Source organism: Aplidium turbinatum, chromosome 17 (genome assembly GCF_918807975.1).
Source record: "Aplidium turbinatum chromosome 17, kaAplTurb1.1, whole genome shotgun sequence".
Classification (NCBI taxonomy): Eukaryota; Metazoa; Chordata; class Ascidiacea; order Aplousobranchia; family Polyclinidae; genus Aplidium; species Aplidium turbinatum.
This window is the reverse complement of record NC_137488.1, coordinates 17,359,202-17,378,121: the sequence shown is the minus strand read 5'-3', so window position 1 is coordinate 17,378,121 and position 18,920 is coordinate 17,359,202. Positions and strand designations below refer to the sequence as shown.

Below are 18,920 nucleotides of genomic sequence, written 5' to 3'. Positions count from 1 at the left end.
TAAACCTGCCAACCACTGATAATGATCGACAATGCCTGGAAATCCTAGACAATGCCTGGAAATCCTGGACAATGCCTGAAAGTAGCTATACTCTACAATGCCTGACAACCCCTGAAAATGCTCGACAATCCCTGAAAATGCTCGACAATGCCTGAAAATGTTCCATAATGACTACGGTACCAAACCTGTCAACCACTGATAATGATCGAAAATGCCTGAAAATCCTGGACAATGCCTGGAAATTCCCAACAATCCCTGAAAGTAGCTACTCTACAATGCCTGACAACCCCTGAAAATGCTCGACAACCCCTGAAAATGCTCGACAATGCCTGAAAATGTTCTATAATGCCTAACAAACCTGTCAACCAGTGATAATGATCGACAATGCCTGGAAATCCTAGACAATGCCTGAAAGTAGCTACTCTGCAATGCTTGACAACCTCTGAAAATGCTCCACAACCCCTGAAAATGTTCGACAATGCCTGAAAATGTTCCATAATGACTACCAAACCTGCCAACCACTGATATTGAGCGACAATGCCTGGAAATCCTAGACAATGCCTGGAAATTATCGACAATGCCTGAAAGTAGCTATACTCTACAATGCCTGACAACCCCTGAAAATGTTCGACAACCCCTGAAAATGCTCGACCATCCCTGAAAAAGTTTTCCCTCATGCCCTTTTTGAGGCGATTTGTGCAGTTTATAGCTGCACAATAAGGCATTTTGTAAACAATTTGTAGCACGTATATCAACTTGAGAAAGCTCCAGCGGTGAATACCATGTGCTAACAAAGATGGCGGCTAGCAAGTTGCGACGGTGCCATATAAAGCGCTCTATGAGCCTTCTATATCTCTTCTATTTCTGTGGTTTGAACCATAAATAAATAATAATTTAAATTAAATGTAAACAAAGTCTAGGTTTGAAATAATTTTAAGCTGACTTGAAGCTTCCCGTTGACAATTTAAATGCTGTTGTAATACCAATCTTTCTTCTACTGTACCAGCTTAGCAACGTAAAAAAGTAACATAAAAATGCAATGGAATAATGATGTCATAAAGTGAATTGTAGCATACAAAAATTATATTTAATTAAAAAATCGCAAGGAGGGGGAAAGCAACAAAAAGTAAGAAGGAAGTACATTGATTAAAAGTGTAATTAGTCTTTCCTATTTAAACCAAATGGTTCAATGGTGTTGAGGATATTAATCCACCACGTTTCTTTTTCTTTTCTGTAGGTTGTTGTCTTGCATAACTTGAAAACTGAAATCTAACTTGAAATCTTTCTCCCGCACTCCGTTCCTAAAAGAAGTTGCGTTTTTTTACATGACGTCACACATTTTCATGACGTCACTAACCAAGGCGGCCGATGCTTAACCAGCACCGTAATCTGTTCTGTAGTGACAAGTTTTAGTGGCGTACGGTGTTGCGTTCCAATTTCGACAGCCTTGGGCTATTTTTACAGAAATACACTTTTTGAATAGACGTTTTCAAAGGAGTGTTTCTTTCGGTCATTGCATGCAGACGAACGGATCCGCGAATCTTATGTTACAATTTTCCCACGAAGAGATTATGGTTTACCGTTTTGACCAATGGTTGTTGTAAGACACTTGTCTGCAGCTCAGACCTAACGTGGACTAGATGTTCATTCTGCTCACTTTTCAAGTTAAGGTGTTGTGCAAATGTGTCTAGGTTGTGTGTTAGGGGTATGTGAAGAGGACAGGCATAGAGTCAATCACCATCTTCAAATTACAATAGTACGGTATAGAAAACATATAGAATCACTATCTTTCTCCCGCATTGAGAACACCGGATTAAAGTTTTGCTATGCAACTACAATGCACAGCAAAACTGTGAGAAATAAAACATTCAGAGCGGATTTACCAGTTAGACATGAACTTGTACCAAACTTGTACGGTATATACTGTGATATCAAACAACAAGTTGGGCTACCATGGTCTTAATATTGCATTTATGCTGTTTTGATTTCAATGATTAAGGTAAAAAATAATATGCAAATTGAATGTCTATAGTACTTGAATGTGAAGAAGCATGAATCTTATTTTGGAAGCAGTTTCTTGGATTTTGCATGTTGTCTTTGGTCAAACAATAGAGCCAGAACAGGTATTATTTGAACCTTGTAAACGCTTAATTCTAACCACTGCAGTTCAGTTTATTTTTTGTTTTGTTGGCGAAAAAGAAAGACACAAAAAGCAAAAACACAATAAACACAAATAATTCGCACAACAAGGATGGCAGCGAAAGACCAAAAGGTCACCAAAGTCAGCTGCCACCCAAACATTTAAACAAAAATGCACATAAATCGCACATTGCACATAAATCTGTATCCTTAAAGTGTGTTATTCTATTCACATTTTAAGTAGGCTATTGGTTTTATCTACAGGTTTAAGCATTGTTGTATGATTCACATCATAATAATGTACCAGACTTGTTAAAATGATTTAAGCTTCAATAGACAAGGGGGTTGATGATAACACTAGTGTTGACTGGTGAACTCATTTTATTGTTTTATTTTTTTTTTAAGCATTTTGAGCAGTTAGGCTACTAGTACTACAAATAATATATATATTATACATACAACTACAAGTGAATTTGTTCAGATAAGTTTTTGATTAAGTTTCTTTCAGTTGGCTGATTTATTGGCAATGGACAGGATCCACCACAGACTATGTGGGACTTCTTTGCTTGGGCATAATTTTAGCTTAAGTCATAATTTTAGCTTGGGCAGTTAAAATAAAATCATTTACTGCAGTACCGGTAATAGCTACTGATTTGCGTGTGGTTAGTACAACAAGCTGTGTCCTCTGCTACTAAACGTCAACTGATTGATTGATTGAATCTTTATCCTCGGACTGGGAAAGCTTCTTGCAGAGATTGATCCTGGCAGTTCTGCATACTTGTAGAGGCTTTGAATCACTGATGCAGGCCCGGCACCGAGATTGGCAGAGTGAAGTTTCTGATTGTTGAAGTCTTGTTGCCAGAGAACTATTCCATACATTAGATACCGCTGAATGGAGAGCAGTCCTTAGATTGCGTTGCTCAAGCGCACACCCCGAGAGTTGAACCAGCGCCGCTTGATCTTGAAGCTTCTTCGTTCTAGAAGTCACGCGCTAACCAACTGAGCTATTGGGGTGGACAAAACTGATATTTTTAATCGAGATGCTCTAGACGCTGCGTAGATGCATCAGCAGTTTTCAGAACACATTGTGTTAAAGAAGAAGAACACATTGTGACTGACAGTCATTACATTTTAAGACTTGAAGTCACACGGAATCAGAACTTCGCAGTGGTTGCTGGATGATTCTGCCAAATGTCTCATATACCGAAAAATGTTTCAACAGAATGCACCATCGGTATTGCGACTGACAAGTTTCGATAATGGTTAGGGAGCATTCATAACTGACGTCAACCACTTTTTAGCCTTTTGTTTGTCTCTTTTCTGAGAGGTTTCTCTTAAGCTTCATGATGAACCACGATGCCGTAAAGCAACTAGATAGATTATATATGTCACCACCGTTCCGAATGGCTAAACTTACGCTACCGTCACCCACTTGGGTCATCGTCCACATGGTCTCGCCCTAGTGTGTTTTGCCCAGATTTCGTGTACCACCCCATGCCAGGGGTCCCAAGTAGCCTACTATCATTTATTAAATTTAACATACCGGTATAATAAATTCACTGCAAAATTGCAAAAAAAAATAGTTTCCTAAGAGCTCCCTTTAATCTCAGGTCATTTGGATGTGGTACGTTACCATGGCTACCTGGAAGCGTGACTTGATTTATCAAATTTTACAATGTTTCTAAGATTTCCTTGACTTCCAGTCTGACTCAAGTTTTTATTTAAATAATATTTTCTTTTCCTCCACTGCCCTCCAGTTAACAACGAGTCATAACATGTTCGGCAATGAAAACTAAGAAAATTTTAATTTTTAGAAAATTTCCATCTGGTGGTTAGCCATTTAACATCAAGCAGTTGCTTGTAAACATTGATATGTAAAACATCATTATGTCATTATGATGATAGGGTGAACAGCAGGTTTAGAGATTTTTTTTGACAGATTAATTTACAGTTGTAATATTTAATATCTTTTCAGAATTATCGATTCTTTACTGTTTACATGTTTTTTGCAGACCTTCTGATGATCCGTTAGGTGAAACAATTTGTAAAGGCTTCAGATAGTAATAACTACATTTGATTTAATTCATTATGTCAAATATATATTGTAAACATTATTATATCATTGTTGACATTTGTCTTTTCATTTTGAAATGTTCCAATTCTTTAAAAAATAACTCTTATCATTCACAATAAGTGGTGACCGGTTAGGGAGTTGTAAATAATGTGCAGTATATACTTTTGTAACAAAACAGTTATCAGCAACATCATTGACATAGTAGGGTATTTTAATAAAGTGGAAAACTTTTAACTTTGAGCAGAGTATAATGCCTTTTTTTTTGAATTATTCTTAGCATTTTCAATGTGTTATACTGTTAACTATTAACAATTTCCACTGCATACTTCCAGGTATCTTGACGTCAAGAATTTTTACCTCTGAGCTTTGTTTACATCAAATTTGCAAATATTGTTTATTTTATCATTATAGCTTTCATTCTTTGTGGGAATGTACATTTCCTTGGCTGGAGCATACTTCTTTAAAAACAAGTTGCAATGTTCGAATGTGTCTATTGACATTCAACTTTATCTGCTTGGTGGTGCTGGAATCTGGCTATACTATTTTATATGGGGATGGTATGTATTTTCAATTCTTCAATAATTTACAACATTTACTGATTTAAAAATACTAATAGGAAAATAATCAATAATCATATATATATTTATCATACATTACCATAGCTGAATTAATCTGGAGACAACAAAGTAAAACGAGAATTCTTTAAACTTCCGTGTCACGTGACTTTCTCATTGTGTGTTCAGCAAATGTTGCATTTTGTGAACAGTGCAGAGACAAGAAATTGTAACTTGTGAATCATGTTGCATTGTTTTTGTTCAGGTTTGTCATCCTCCCGATCGTGGAAGTGGTCATATGCTATGCAGCAATGCGCATGTTACCTGTACAATCGTCTACTAGGTAAATTGAACAGACGAATACAGGCCTCGAAATTCGTTTTTGTTGACGGCGGACAAACGTGTCCGGTCTGAGCAGCTATCTCGGCGGACAAATCAAGTCTCACGGCGGACAGACCAGTTTTAGCGTCGATCGTCATGCTTAATCACTGTATCTTGATAATTCTTCACCATTTGAGAACTATTAGAAGGCTTTTTAAAATTTCAGCAAAGTCACTCTGGAAAGGCTTTTATCAGATCAACGACGTGCGCTTGAAGAGTCAAAGCGCCGTGTAGCTGCTATACGCCGCATAACTGATTAACTTCCACCGAACAAGGTCGTGTGGCTTCTTGCGTCACAATGCTCTGGGCACGAGTCGGAAAACTTTTACACTAACGCTACTATTTTCTGCTGTGCAAAGTGTCGCTAGGATATTTTTTTTAGATTTATTTTTCGTGTTGTTTTTTTTGCGTGTTTTCCCTGGGCCTTTTCTTTTTCAACTGTAATACCAAAACTTAACAAATTTTATAACCAACCTTGGCTTATGATATTACTCGGAGATCAATGCCAGACACTGTGACGTAAGACTTGAACTACGTTGCGCGTGATTAGTGTAAAAGTAGCGGTACTCCCATCGATTCGTGGCGAAGAATTCACCTTTGTTACGCTGTTTCAATGTCATCAATCGTTAAAGCAACGTAAAAATCGAAAGTTTTCCTGCTTGAATGGAAGCTAAGGGATGCAGTATTTACATTTTCTAGATGCGCGGGAAATTATATTCTCACAACAACTGTTCGTGCTATGCAGTGACGATCTGTATCGCTAGTTCCTGTGTTATTTCTCGGCGGACAAATATGACCGATTTAGAGGGTACTTCCCGCGGACATCACATGCTGTGACGGCGGACATGTCCGCGGTGTCCGCCGTGAATTTCGAGGCCTGCGAATATATTACCAACCAATACACTTTTATAATTTATCTATCGAATGAAAAATGACATAAAAACCATATATATATATATATTATTACAAATCGGAAATAGTCTAGGTTTAACCCCACTTGGTGCATCAGTTTTCGTTCAGTGCCATGTCTTACATGGAGCTCTTGTGGTGGAAATCAGCTGAAGTAATTGAACAGCAAGCCACTTATAATGAATCATCAGAAAGTATAGTTCCATACATCTTTTGACAATTTGATGACTCACACCAAATACGAATAAGCAATAAGTAGCCAATTGGATAGGTTTTATGTCCATTTACAGTATTTGTGAATTGAAACAACTGCCTTTTTGTGCTTTGTAGACGATTTAGTGACCATGCCAGTCCAAATTCGATAATATTTTTGTGAAACCAGAAACGGCAGAAAGCCATACCTCATTGAGTCAATGGATGTTAGTTGCTTACAATGCTTAGTGGCTATGGCCTATTGATAAATGTAGAAAATTAATTAAATCTAGCTCTTTTTAGATTCATCTTTGTCTTCTCAATGTCTTTCCTTGCCATGTGCCACATTCGTATGGTTTATATTGAATTCAATTCTCCGGATGAAGAGAATTCTGGTGATTTTACTGGGTAGGTTGGTTATGATTTTTTGTTAAACAAAATATACTTTCAACCAGCATTTGAATTCAATTCTGTGGGTGAAAAGAATTCCGGTGATTTTACTGGGTAGGTTGCTTATGATTTTGTGTTAAACAAAATACACTTTCAAGAAGCATTGTGGTAACATCGTTGGTGATAACTTTTCAATCAACAAGTAAAGTGCTGTAAATGTTATTCTTTATCCTGATTTTTCTCTGCTTTATCTATAAATTTGCTAGTTTTTTTTTAATATACATTTGCAGACCGATAATGATCATCACACAAAGGATCACTTCGCTCGCTTTCAGCTTGAAAGATGGTAAGACAACACTCCCATTTGTCAGGCAGCCAAAGCACTGAAGAAGTTTGTAAACAGAATCGCCTTTTTTATTTTGACGTCATCCAACCGCGCCCCAAACTGATGCATCGCGCACGATTGTCGGAGAATCACTGGCATAAGGGCTTCGTGATTTTTCTCATCTATTTATAAATGCAAGAAATTGAGCACTTTAATTCACAGTCTATCACGTCTTACCTAGCATCTCTTTGTGGAAGACAAGTTTTGCTCACTGATTGGGTTACGCTGGAACTGGCATTGTTATGTTTCACTGTTTTGTCGGTCAGATAGTCAATTTAGCACGGCCTTCCCAGAAAATTGGTATTTTATAACGTTTTAACAGCTGCCGTCAATAAAACGATGTAAAAATTGCTGTCGGGCGTCCATTTTTCCAAGTTTAAATTACTGCGAACACTTTATAGTGCTCCCACTCAGCAACAACTAGCTAAAAGGAAATGTCACACAGAAGCGTTTTTGTTGGCCATGTTAGGCTGTATCGAAGATTAATGTTTTCATAAGTTATGTGAAGGCAAGGAAGCCAATTTGGTATGTCTTTAAGCGCTTGCCAAGTCACAGCTGTGTACTCTGGACAAGTATCGAACTGACGCCCTTTTGGTGCACGTGTAGAACTCACCCCTCCGTCGCTCAGTCAACGCATTAAGATTCTTCACAACTAAGGAATAAAGATGACAGTTGTCGTACGAGTGAGGTTACAAAGATAAATAAGAATAACACCTATGATAAGATCTGATATTTCATTCTCGCCATTTGCAAACTAACTTTCCTCCGTTATTTGTGAAGTACTTGGTGTAATTTAACGTATCTTGCTTAGGTCTCGGAGAGAAGGAGCTCAACAATCTCCGAAAGAAGCATGCTATCAGGTGAAGTTTTTCGCTCAAAAATTATGCTTTTACCAATAAAAAAACCCAATCATGCAATTCTGTGCGCTTGGTCTTGTTTGTTAATCTTTTTGTGCTAACTATTAATCTCTATTGCGTCAAAGCTATTTCGATCATGCCGTACTTTATCCACAGGAAGGCTCCAACGTTTTCTGAATACTTTGCCTACATGTTCAGCCTGTTGGGAATAATGTGCGGGCCCTTTGCATTCTACAATGACATCATGCCGTATTTGACCAGAAAGTCAACCAAAGAAGTGAGTTTAACTAGACATTGCCCTCATGTTTCAATTTACATCAACTCCAACGCAAGGCTTTATAAAATATGTTTATCGTTTCATGCAAATGACCTTTTTCTTTAGCTGTCGATCACGATGCACGTGCGGCAAGCACCACTAACTACTATCAAGTGTTGGAGGAATAATATTTATATAATAACAATACTTGTCTGTACCCGGTGTTCTAGTGAAAAGCACCCAATAAAAAAATATATAAAACGACGCAGTTGTTATGTCATTTTCAATTGGCTAACTTGATCAACTCATTTTCATGTGTAGTTGTTTTGTATTATTTTTGTGATGATAGAAATTTTTTATATATTAATATATCATAATTATGTATAATTATTTTGTGATAGGATCAAACTCTTTCATCCCGTCCCCCACTTAAGGTACGTCTTCCAAGCCGCTTATGTTTTGTTGTCGTTTGTTCGTTGTTGTTTTCGTGCATTGGAAGGACGACCTATTTCAAACTTCCTTTACTCAGTCATAAACCATGATGTGACTAGCCAATTGCATCATCCCAGGCTGCAAAATCCGTCATTTTACATTGAGCAGACGTTGAATCAATGCAAAACTGATGGATTTTGTTTTCTGGAATATTTCTGCTGCTTCACAGCGAGAGTCAATTTATTTTCGCATTTATTCAACATCTGCGAAATTTTTAGCTGGGTTCAAACATTATTAAAAAAAATGATATTGATGAATAATTGTGGCGGGAGCGACGATAAAACTACATTTGTTTACGTGTATTGCCCAACCGCTTACCATCCTAAAGAAGTTTTCATAAATGATGAAAAGTTTAATAAGTACATCAGGATTTTTTCTTTACTTGCAGTGGCAGCACTGTTCGTTTGATAAACAGAAAGTAAACCAAAAAAAAAACTGTTTTCACTCACAGTCGCACGTTTCCAGCTTTACATCATATTTCGCGGGATTGCAACTGCTAGAAAATATTTGTTTTTGTTGTCGCATGCTCTTATGAGGTCTGCGAACCTCAATGTCAGGCAATATTTGTCGTCCTTACGATGCCATCTCAGTGGTTGAACTGTCCCAGACAGCAAAATCTGTAACTTTCCCAGACTGTAAAATCTGTCATAAAAATGACAGGTTTTGCTGTCTGGGGTAGTATAGTTGACAACTTGAATCGTTCTCTGTCAACATTGCTGAAATACATTTTGTGCAGGTTGTTTTATCGAAGGCTGCCTCTGCTATGATGTGCATATCCGTCTACTGGCTCGGATCAAAATTTCTGCCTGGTCGCAGAAACATTGGTACGAGATGTTTGTTTCCCTTGACAATCACCATTTTTTTAGTGTTCAATCTTCCATTTCGTTTTTTTCTCGCATGCCAATTTGCCAAATCAGTGGTTTGTTTCGGGCAAGTTATGAAAGCAGTCATACACACACTACATATTCTATTTGAATCAAAACTTTAAAGATCCCAACAATGGTGAGACGAACCGTTAGGTTTTGAGGAAAAATAGTAGCAACTATCGTATGGTTATGGACATTTGAGAGTGTTGTTTTTTTGAGCGAGAGAAAAATAAATCCAGAACAATTGAGACGCAACCTTTCAAAAAAGGTCCAAGACCATTACATTGTTATCATGGAGCAGTTGAAAGGCCATGAGAAGTGGTCTTATGGAAACCGTGTTGCATAGCCTCATAGCCGAGTGGTGCACAAGCTGCATAGCCGAGTGGTGAGAGCGCTGGAATGGCAATCGAAAGGGCGCCGGTTCGACACCGCTCATGAGCATGCAGCTGTGTCTTTGGCAGGACACTTAAAGGCATGCTTGAAGGTGGACATGAAAATTGGCTTCCTTGCCTTCCCGTTCACTCAATCTAAATCTTCAACCACCGGGTGTGAGCCTGGATACGACAAAAAAAAATGGTAACCGTTACGTTCATTCTCGACGGTTATAATAACTGATGTTGCGATAATTTTTAAGTAGTCTTTTTAATGTGTTCTACTTAAATTCCACATATCACATGTATATAAGTGACATACATCCCAGACAGCAAATCAGATCTTCTTTGCATTGATTCAACGTCTGCAGACGTTGAATCAATCTAAAAGAGACGGATTTTGCTGTTAGAGAATGCTTTACAAATTGTTTGTTTCACCACCATGCTGACTGTATTAACCTACAACAGATGGAACTTTCATTGCAAGTTCTTCTATCTGGTACCGGATCTGCTACCTCTACCTGTCCTTGCTGGTTGCCCGGACTAAGTTTTATGGAGCCTGGTTGTTTGGTGGGAATCTTTGTATCATTTTTTAAGAGATTGTTTTGGTTTTACATGAACCGTGGTTGATTGTGTGATGTGCACTGTTTACAATCTCCTTTCAATTAATTGTACAGTAACGTAAACAATACCCAGACATTATACTGCTGAGGATGCACGGTTTTTTTCTCCGTATGTAAACACAATACAGGCAGCCATTCAGTCTTTTTACGTTCATTCAGCGTCTACAGTGCACATTTAGCTGCACAAAAGTGTGTCAGATTTCATAAATATCGTCAAAATATTTCCTCATAATGTTTTTAATCTTTTATCCTCTACAAACAACCATGTCTACTACGCTTTTGGGTTGAATGGCAAAGCGAAATTATTTTCATCTTTCGACACCAATAACACGTTGCATTGCCTCATAAATCACCAAGTTTAACGTCAACAGCTGATGCCACCCACAACGCTGCAGGGATTGGATATAATGGACGCAATGCTGATGGTAGTCCTCGCTGGGACCTGGTCTCCAACATCAATGTCCTCAACATTGAGGTTTGGAAACCGCTTCATCCCAGACAACAAAATCCGTCATTTTTACATTGATTCCACGTCTGCAGACGGATTTTGCTGTCTGGGATCATTTACTTGAGCATTCGTTTTTCAGTTGTATCAGTCAAGATTCGATTGATGCCATGAGTATATACAGTAGAGCTTTTTTACATCGACTCAACGTCTTCTGACGTTAAATCAATGTAAAATAGGACTGATATGCATGCTTGGTAATTGTCCAGCATTTTGCCTAAAGCGGCCAAGCCAACCCATTGTTAGCTTAAGCCACTGAAATGATTACTTGTTTGCAAGCCGAAATTGTCTTTTATGTTCATCGTTTTCGTAGCAACGCTATCGTTGCAAAACAATTGCCCGACCTAAATGTATGCGAGGTCAGATTACGCTTTGATGTTGCTATTTGCTGTCATTTTGTCCCCTTTGAACCATTTATCTTATAAATAGAAGAATATTCGTTTCAAGAAGGTTTAATACCACTTTAGTCAGGGTTTTTCACAGTTTGAATAAATACTACCTAATAATGCACTAGTATATTGGTCCCTTTTTGAACCTGATACTTCCATTTACCTGACTCTCTAAAGGTTCATAATGATCTTTGGCGTTTATTCAAGTTTGATAGCGATATGTCGCTGTGGTATTGTAGCGATGTCATTTTTTAGCTGGACATCTTTGACTTTTACAGTTTGCAACTGGATTGAAACTCTACCTCGACAATTGGAACATCATGAGTATGCAGTGGATACGACAGTAAGCTACTCGACCTGGTGGATTTGCATTAGGCTACTTTGACGATTGACGAATGAATTTACCTTTTACTTTGCTTACATGGACTTTAGGAGCAATTTTCTTTTTTACAAAATTTGTCACAATTTATCAAACTTAATATGAGGTTCCAAAAGAAACTTGGTACAAAAAATACTTTGGAAAAAGTGAGTGTTTAATTCGAAGTAATGGCAGGTGAACAAACTTAGTTTTCATGGAACTAAAACATTTTTTAACCGGTCGTCTTATTTAATGTTTAACTTTTATTAAATTGAGGTAAGAGACAAACTGTGCGAAAGCTATATCACTCTTAGGCTCATGCTTAGATGAGTGTGATTTTATTTGCAGTGTGTCGTATGACCGTCTTGATCCAAAGTACCGCACTTTAGCCAGCTTTATGCTGTCCGCCGTATGGCATGGATTTTTCCCCGGATATTACGTCATGTTCCTTACACTTCATTTGTTTACTGTCGCTCAGCGGAAAGTAAGTTCTCATCCAGCTCGCAAAATACGTCTTTTTGACATTGACTCAACGTCTACGGACGACAAATTAATGTGAAAGGGGCAAATTTTGTATGGTTCACATTTGAATGAGCACCAACCACCTTGTACGTTGAAATGACGTTAGTCTGCATGTTTTTGTTGATTTCTTTGATTACTGAACATCCTTGTTGTTTTGTGACTGCCAGCTTTAGTTGGCTTTTGTTTATGCTTTAAAATTTCTAAAATATTATGAAAAATGACTTCTGTTACGGGACAATTACTGTTCTTGCTTGTCAATGCAACGTTCAATTTGTTTTGTGGCCATTAAATCCGGTTTTGCCAAACGATAATGTTGTTGCTAGACAAGTTGGCTTGTGTAGCTAGCTGTGATTTCTATTTGTACGTCACATGCAAAACTGTTTAAATAGGGTACATCTTGCAAACAGTGTCAATTCTGCTTTTATTTCAAAAGCAAATGAAGTATAGTTAAACCCGAATGTATTGGACGACCTATAGTTTTTGACTGGTGTGAAAAGCGTAAGACTTCTATCAATATCATCTCAAACACCCCGGGCTATCTGAGCATCAAGTTGCATAATTTTCCAGTATCTCGAACCATTGTCAGTTGAATTAATTATTGATATGGTCATGTAGTTTTGTTTTGTTTCTTGCGATATGCACTACATACCTAACTGACTATCTACGTCGTTAGATGATGAAACGATGTAAAAACTGCAAGACTTGCTCTCCGAGGTAACGATTCCCGAGGAAATTACTGAACCTCGTGCTGTGGTAGGATGGGCTTGTTACCAGCTTTGTGCTGTGTTAATTAGAACGAGGATTACTTGCAATGTATCTTGAAACGTATATCGAACGGCGTTTCTTGGCCTCAGTTGCTTGCATTGCTGTCATCAGAACCATATGCGGCTTGGCGGCTGATTTCCGTCGTGTTTGACAGGAAGGATGTACGAACGCTTTTTTCGAGGCGGAAAGGGCTAAAACTCCGCAGCTGGTTGTGTCTTTTCATTCATTGAATGTTCGTATTATTTGCACTACTCATGAACGAACGAACGAACAGTGGTTTAATCAAACACCTTTCTCTTGTGTTAATGTCTCTTTCGCCTGGTGAAGATAAAAAGAAAAAAAGTAATTGCTTTGCTGACCAGGTTCGTCGCGCTATCCGACCATTCTTCCAAACATCATCAACCAAGCGCTATTCCTACGAGATCTTCACTTTGGTGGTTACCCAGCTGGCTGTATCATACGCAAGCATATCGTTCATGGTTCTGGAGTGGACTGGTTCCATGCGGCTTTACAAGTAAGCCAGTTCCTTTTCCAAGGCAGTAAAAGCCGTCATTTTTACATTGATTCAACGTCTGCAGTTATCATTGTCTTTGTTGCAAGGCATTACTCATCCATGCAAAGTTGACAATGTTGAAACGATGTAAAATGGACATATTTTGCCAGTTGGCGCATGCCACTGCAATAAATACTTCATCTTCTTTCGTGCGTTGTCGTTTTGAACACTCGTTTTTCGTCTTGACAAATTATGTGTGTTATTTGCACGTACGTTCAAAAAGGACTATTTTAACTTACACGAGTTTCTAGCTTAACATGTTGCCAATACCATGTCACTGCCAACACTGACAATCTACGTTGTTACTTACTTTCTTGTTTTGCGACTCTAATTTTTAGAACATTGGCTGCTTTTGATTTGCAGTGTTTGAAAACACATTTATTCAATCAAGTGATGATTCAGCTATAACCAGTGTCACCATCTTCCCTTTCAGGTCTGTGTGGTTTGTGGGGCATGTTGTTCCAATCCTGCTGTACTTTCTTGTTCCAAGCCGAAGTTCGGAAAAGTCCGCTCCCTTGAAACAATCCGGAGCGAACAATGTGGCCGAAGCCAAAGGAAAGCATGAAGGGATCACAGAATTTTATAAGAAATCCTTACGAGGCAATCAAAGTACAGTGCGACACCGCTAATCACAGTATAATACTCACTATAAGCTTGCGCGACATGGTACTGTGCTGTTTTTATCCATGCAGGAATAGGCCTGGTATTTATTGAAGGTACACCACATCCTTTTCCCAATGCAAAATCTTGTAAAACTTGACAGCTGTCTATACTTTTTGCAATGCACCTGCATTAACTTTTTTACGCCACATTTTTGCTCAGTTCCCCAGTAACACTGACAGATCGCAATAGTTTTCTGTTCAAACTACGATTGGTTTTACAATTTCTATGCGTTTTCAAATGTCGTTCACCATCGAATTATGCAGAAATACTTCAAGTTACAAGGTGCGTTTACAATGCAATCATAAGCAAAATGACAGTTACACACTCTATACACCACGCACCCAACCTGCCTTCGTTCACTGGAAACTTCCCAGACGACCGCAAATCAGTCGTTTGATTTTCTAGAAAGTAAATCAGTCAAATCGACTGATTCACTTTCTAGGTTACCGTTTTTTTTTGCTTTGAAATCATGATCTTCCAACGTATAATAATCAACCTTTTGATGTTTATCTAACACTTATCGTACAAAAGTATCGAATCAGGATGTTTTACTATACTTGCCCTTGACGCCTGTGCTGAGTCGCTGATCAAATAATGATGAAATACAATCGGACTCACCCTATCCTGACAACTTGGTTTGTTACTGTGGGTTAGCGAAGTATTTGGATAAACGAATTAGTGAACAATAAGGTATTTTTGACGACCAAATGGGAACGAGTTACACGAAACTATTAACCGGGCAATGTATTGTAGAGCACAACACTCTACTATGATGTAAGTACCTTCCTTAAGCTTGCTTTTTAAACCAACTTCAGAACCGCTAAATCTTTTGGACGCCACAGCCCTGCTTTTAGATACCGATTGCACTGTTACATGCAAAAGTTGCAAACCTGCAAGTTTTTTTTTTCTTCACATCTGCTTTTCCATTATAAATATGTACTAGTACTGCCGATTGAGATTTAATTGTCTTTTGTTTTGGTGTAAAAAAGTCTTTTTGTTGATAAGACACCGTCTTGATTCAGTTTTCGATTAAAATCAAAGAGTTAAAGAGCGTAGTTATTGGACAGTGTATCACTCATGTGGATACATTTGCTGAGCTGAGATGACAAGTTTCAGTTCTGCAACACATTTTCTTCATTCATTGAACAACCAAACAATCTACATCTTTTCAACGTTCTCAGACATCAGAAATACTTGTTTATCTCATTCCGTAAACACAATCTTGTTACATCCTCACATCGAAATTATTACTGCTTTCACTTTTAACTCGGGGTTTCAACTAAATGAAAAATAAAATTGATAGTTTGAATCCAAACCATGGTTTGATTAATTACTATTTTTAGATGTTTATCGACCATCTGCCAACTTTGTTTTCTGTCGCCACTGAAACGACTATTATAAACATGCGTATTTTTACTTTGTACTAAACCTACAGGGTTGATAAAAACGTAACCTCTTGAGATCGATAAGTTTTGAGAACATTGATTTTAAACACCTTTATTAGTACTGTACTGTTGCAGTTGAGTGGTATTTTGATGTTTCTAGCAGTTTCGTGATTTTATGTTGCAAGTATGTTTAGTGCCATCTTTACAGCAAGTTAATGGTTTTAAAGAAGGCCATCATCAGAAGCATCTTGCGTTGTAGAATTTTAATCTTCGAACGAAAACAACGCAGCATTAAAACGTCTGTAATTTGCTGCTTTATTGCTATTTCCTCACAGTTAGCTGACTAAGCGATACCAAAATTGTTTGCGTAGTCTGCGCTGCATTCATTTCCTTTGCCTTGTGTGTTCCCTTTTCCGTTGTTAAATCAAGCGAAATTAAAATTAGCCGTATACAACGTGCAGTCGCAACTTTGCTTATTGTGCGCTAGTAGGTTTGCGAACGATTAATAAGATCGTTTCCCAGCCAGCAAATCAGTGCATTGGTTCCAAGTTTACAGACGTTGAATCAATATAAAAAGCACTGATTGGGTCTACGAGACTACCTCCCGCCGCAGCAACCTTTGCTGAATGATGAAACTAAAACTTTCATTTCTGACGCGTCGTGCTTTTCTATGACGTCACATTAATAGTACAACGTACCTGCTGTTAGGTAATGTAAAGTTGCATGCAGTTTTGCCTAACTGATATTAATCTAGCTTGCAAGTTTGTGTGTATTTCTGAATGAAGGTCCACCCTCGCACTTCTAAAGCGCCATTTGTAGCAACGCATGACATTATTTTGATCGATTTTAATTGCTAAACTTTTCAATGAAGCAAAAGATTGTGTTCACTTCGTTCCCATCATGACTTCTGCGTATTCAACTGTGTTTGTTACACAACCTCATCTTCTCAAAGATCACTTATGTTTTGTGTGTAATCGTATATTATGAAAATAGTCTCAGCTCAGGCGTTGTATAATTAATTATTGACAGTTTTGTTTCGCCTTCAAGTTCTTTTCCTGTTCTTTCAGATTGCTGTTTGTAACCTTAACTCACCCATGGCCACCTGAAGATACGGTCTGATTTGTTACATTCTGCAGACTTTGCCAGCTTTTGATAACCGTCCGAAAGAAATTTTCTAAAAATAACATTTTGCTGCCTTTTTGAGGCGACATATTGGGGTTTTATTTCACCTGGCTTTGAAAAACAAACACAATTTGATTCAGAAAATTTCAGTCAGACTGTTAGCCGATTGCTAACAATCTGATTGAACGTTTTTTACTTTTCCTCATTTTGTACTGTTTCCCAAAGGCAACGAAAAGCTTTTATATCATTACAAGTCAGCAAAAAGTAAAAACATGATGGGAAATTTTGGTCAAACAGTAGCAGTTGCGGCAGTGAAAAATTAGGCCACACCTCCAGGTAGCCATGCCTCACCTTGCAATGCGTTTTGTTCCTTAAAAAGAAGCATCAATGAAATTGTATTGTCTATTCTAATTCGAAATTTAAGCAGTGAATGCAATTTGGATCAGTCTACACTCAGCAACAAGCATTGGCTTCTGTTATGAAAATGTTACGACATGACTGATCATTTACTGTATTAATTGATTTATTCAAAGTCGGTTACGGTACCCAAGAAAAACTTACCGGTAGTAGACTGTTGGTCGGTTTGTCTGTAGACGTTGAATGAATGTTTTGCTTACTGGGTTACTCAAATTTTACTTTTTACATTGCTTCAGTGTGGCCAGACGTTGAAGTAATGTAAAAATAGCCATTTTTGTCGGCTGAAGTACGGTTTTACCAACTACTCCGATCCTGGGTCCACCCCACAAACAAATTTTTTCTACTGCTGTTTAACATTGCCAAACATTCAAGAGATTCGAAAGGAGATCTTTCATTTTATGGGTCATTGTTTTACGTTTATGAAATCAGAAATTTATTGAAGTTCAGAATGTTTGTAAACACTAGCATTAACTTTATGAACTTCTACAATACCATTGCAAACGAATTGGAAAACTGACACTCACCTTTCGGGTGTCTGATTTTCCAAGGTTGCAGATCAACGAGTATGAATATAAGCAGAGGCGCCGGGAGCAGGGAGGGCGGATGACCCTGACCCTGCCCTCAATTTTTCTGTGGATGGGGGCCAGGAGGGGCAATGGTGCCCTTTTAAGGTCATGTAAGCTACTGCACATTTTGCAATACAACATAACAATTTCAGCTTTTAGCTTAATAATAATCTTTCATTTCTGCCTCAAAATAATATTCACGACACAAAATTCTGTATCACAGTAGGTAATTATCCTAGGTACATCATCATAATAGAGCATGTTGCCCTCCCGTGCCGTTATTTTTTGTATACCGGACACTTGTATCATTACTCGATGATGAGCTGATGGATGAGCATTATTGCAAAACTTACCTAAAAACTTTAAAACAAAATTGGCCTTTCAGCAACAAAAGTGCCTTTTTTTCTTAATCCTGCCCCCCAGTCAAAAACCGTTCCGGCGCCCCTGAATATAAGCGTGCAATGAAAATGTTCTTTTGATACGTTGCATAAAAAAGGTAATAGAAGTTTTAAACATCCTGAAAATTTATAATCCCTAAATTTCTGAATGAAACGTTAAAGTGAAGACCGATCGATCACATATGGCGGCCTACATCCTTAACGCTCATCTTGTCGATAAGAAGGAATGAAGCAAGAACACTTCTTTTGTAGAAGAATGTGTGAATGCTCTGGCCTGAATGATGCTGTGTGGACTTCATGAATTCATAAAATTAATGTTTTGCGCTTTAATTATGATACAAATCATGTATTTGTTTTTGGTGATAATCGAACCTTTGTTTTTGATGATATTACACTGATCGTCTTTGATAGCCTACTGGTAGTGTTTTATTTTGTCTAGTTTCGGAAGGCCAAAATGAGTTATGCTTCAATCTTTTGAAGACTAGAAACATGTTATAAATGCAGCCAGATGTCAGTGTCATGTTTGTGGTTTGAAACTTTAAAAGGCTGAGTAGCCTGATTGCCCAGCCTAATGTAGCACATTGTAACTACTCAGACAACCTTAGCCGCATTATATAGCTTAGTCTGTAGTAACCTATGTTGCAATAAAACATCAAGCAAACTGAATTTAGCTATTTTGCATTGCTTCACAGAGCAGTCAAACTGTAGCCTAATAGTTCTGGAATAGGATGCTTCAACTTCCGAAATAAAGGGCACTTTTAAAGAAAATATCAACTTGTATTTCACCT

The 18,920-nt window shown here is 37.9% G+C and overlaps 1 protein-coding gene across 1 annotated transcript; it reads left to right on the top strand.

The window, feature by feature from the left end:
• Positions 1-1,995: 1,995 nt before the first annotated feature.
• Positions 1,996-18,542, top strand: LOC145786731 (membrane-bound glycerophospholipid O-acyltransferase 1-like). Its single transcript, XM_082598458.1, has 15 exons — positions 1,996-2,123; positions 4,625-4,770; positions 5,033-5,110; positions 6,553-6,657; positions 6,930-6,985; positions 7,836-7,884; positions 8,038-8,158; positions 8,539-8,571; positions 9,366-9,453; positions 10,335-10,436; positions 10,861-10,964; positions 11,662-11,726; positions 12,090-12,225; positions 13,391-13,542; positions 14,015-18,542. Exons 1-15 carry the CDS (start codon positions 2,052-2,054, stop codon positions 14,208-14,210), a joined length of 1,503 nt encoding a protein of 500 aa, XP_082454584.1. The 5' UTR covers positions 1,996-2,051; the 3' UTR covers positions 14,211-18,542.
• Positions 18,543-18,920: the final 378 nt, after the last annotated feature.

Coding starts and splice junctions, on each gene's coding strand:
- LOC145786731 (XM_082598458.1), top strand. CDS start 2,052: ATGAATCTTATTTTGGAAGCAGTTTCTTGGATTTTGCATGTTGTCTTT. Junction 6,658..6,929: donor AATTCTGGTGATTTTACTGG/GTAGGTTGGTTA, acceptor ATACATTTGCAG/ACCGATAATGATCATCACAC. Junction 6,986..7,835: donor CGCTTTCAGCTTGAAAGATG/GTAAGACAACAC, acceptor TATCTTGCTTAG/GTCTCGGAGAGAAGGAGCTC.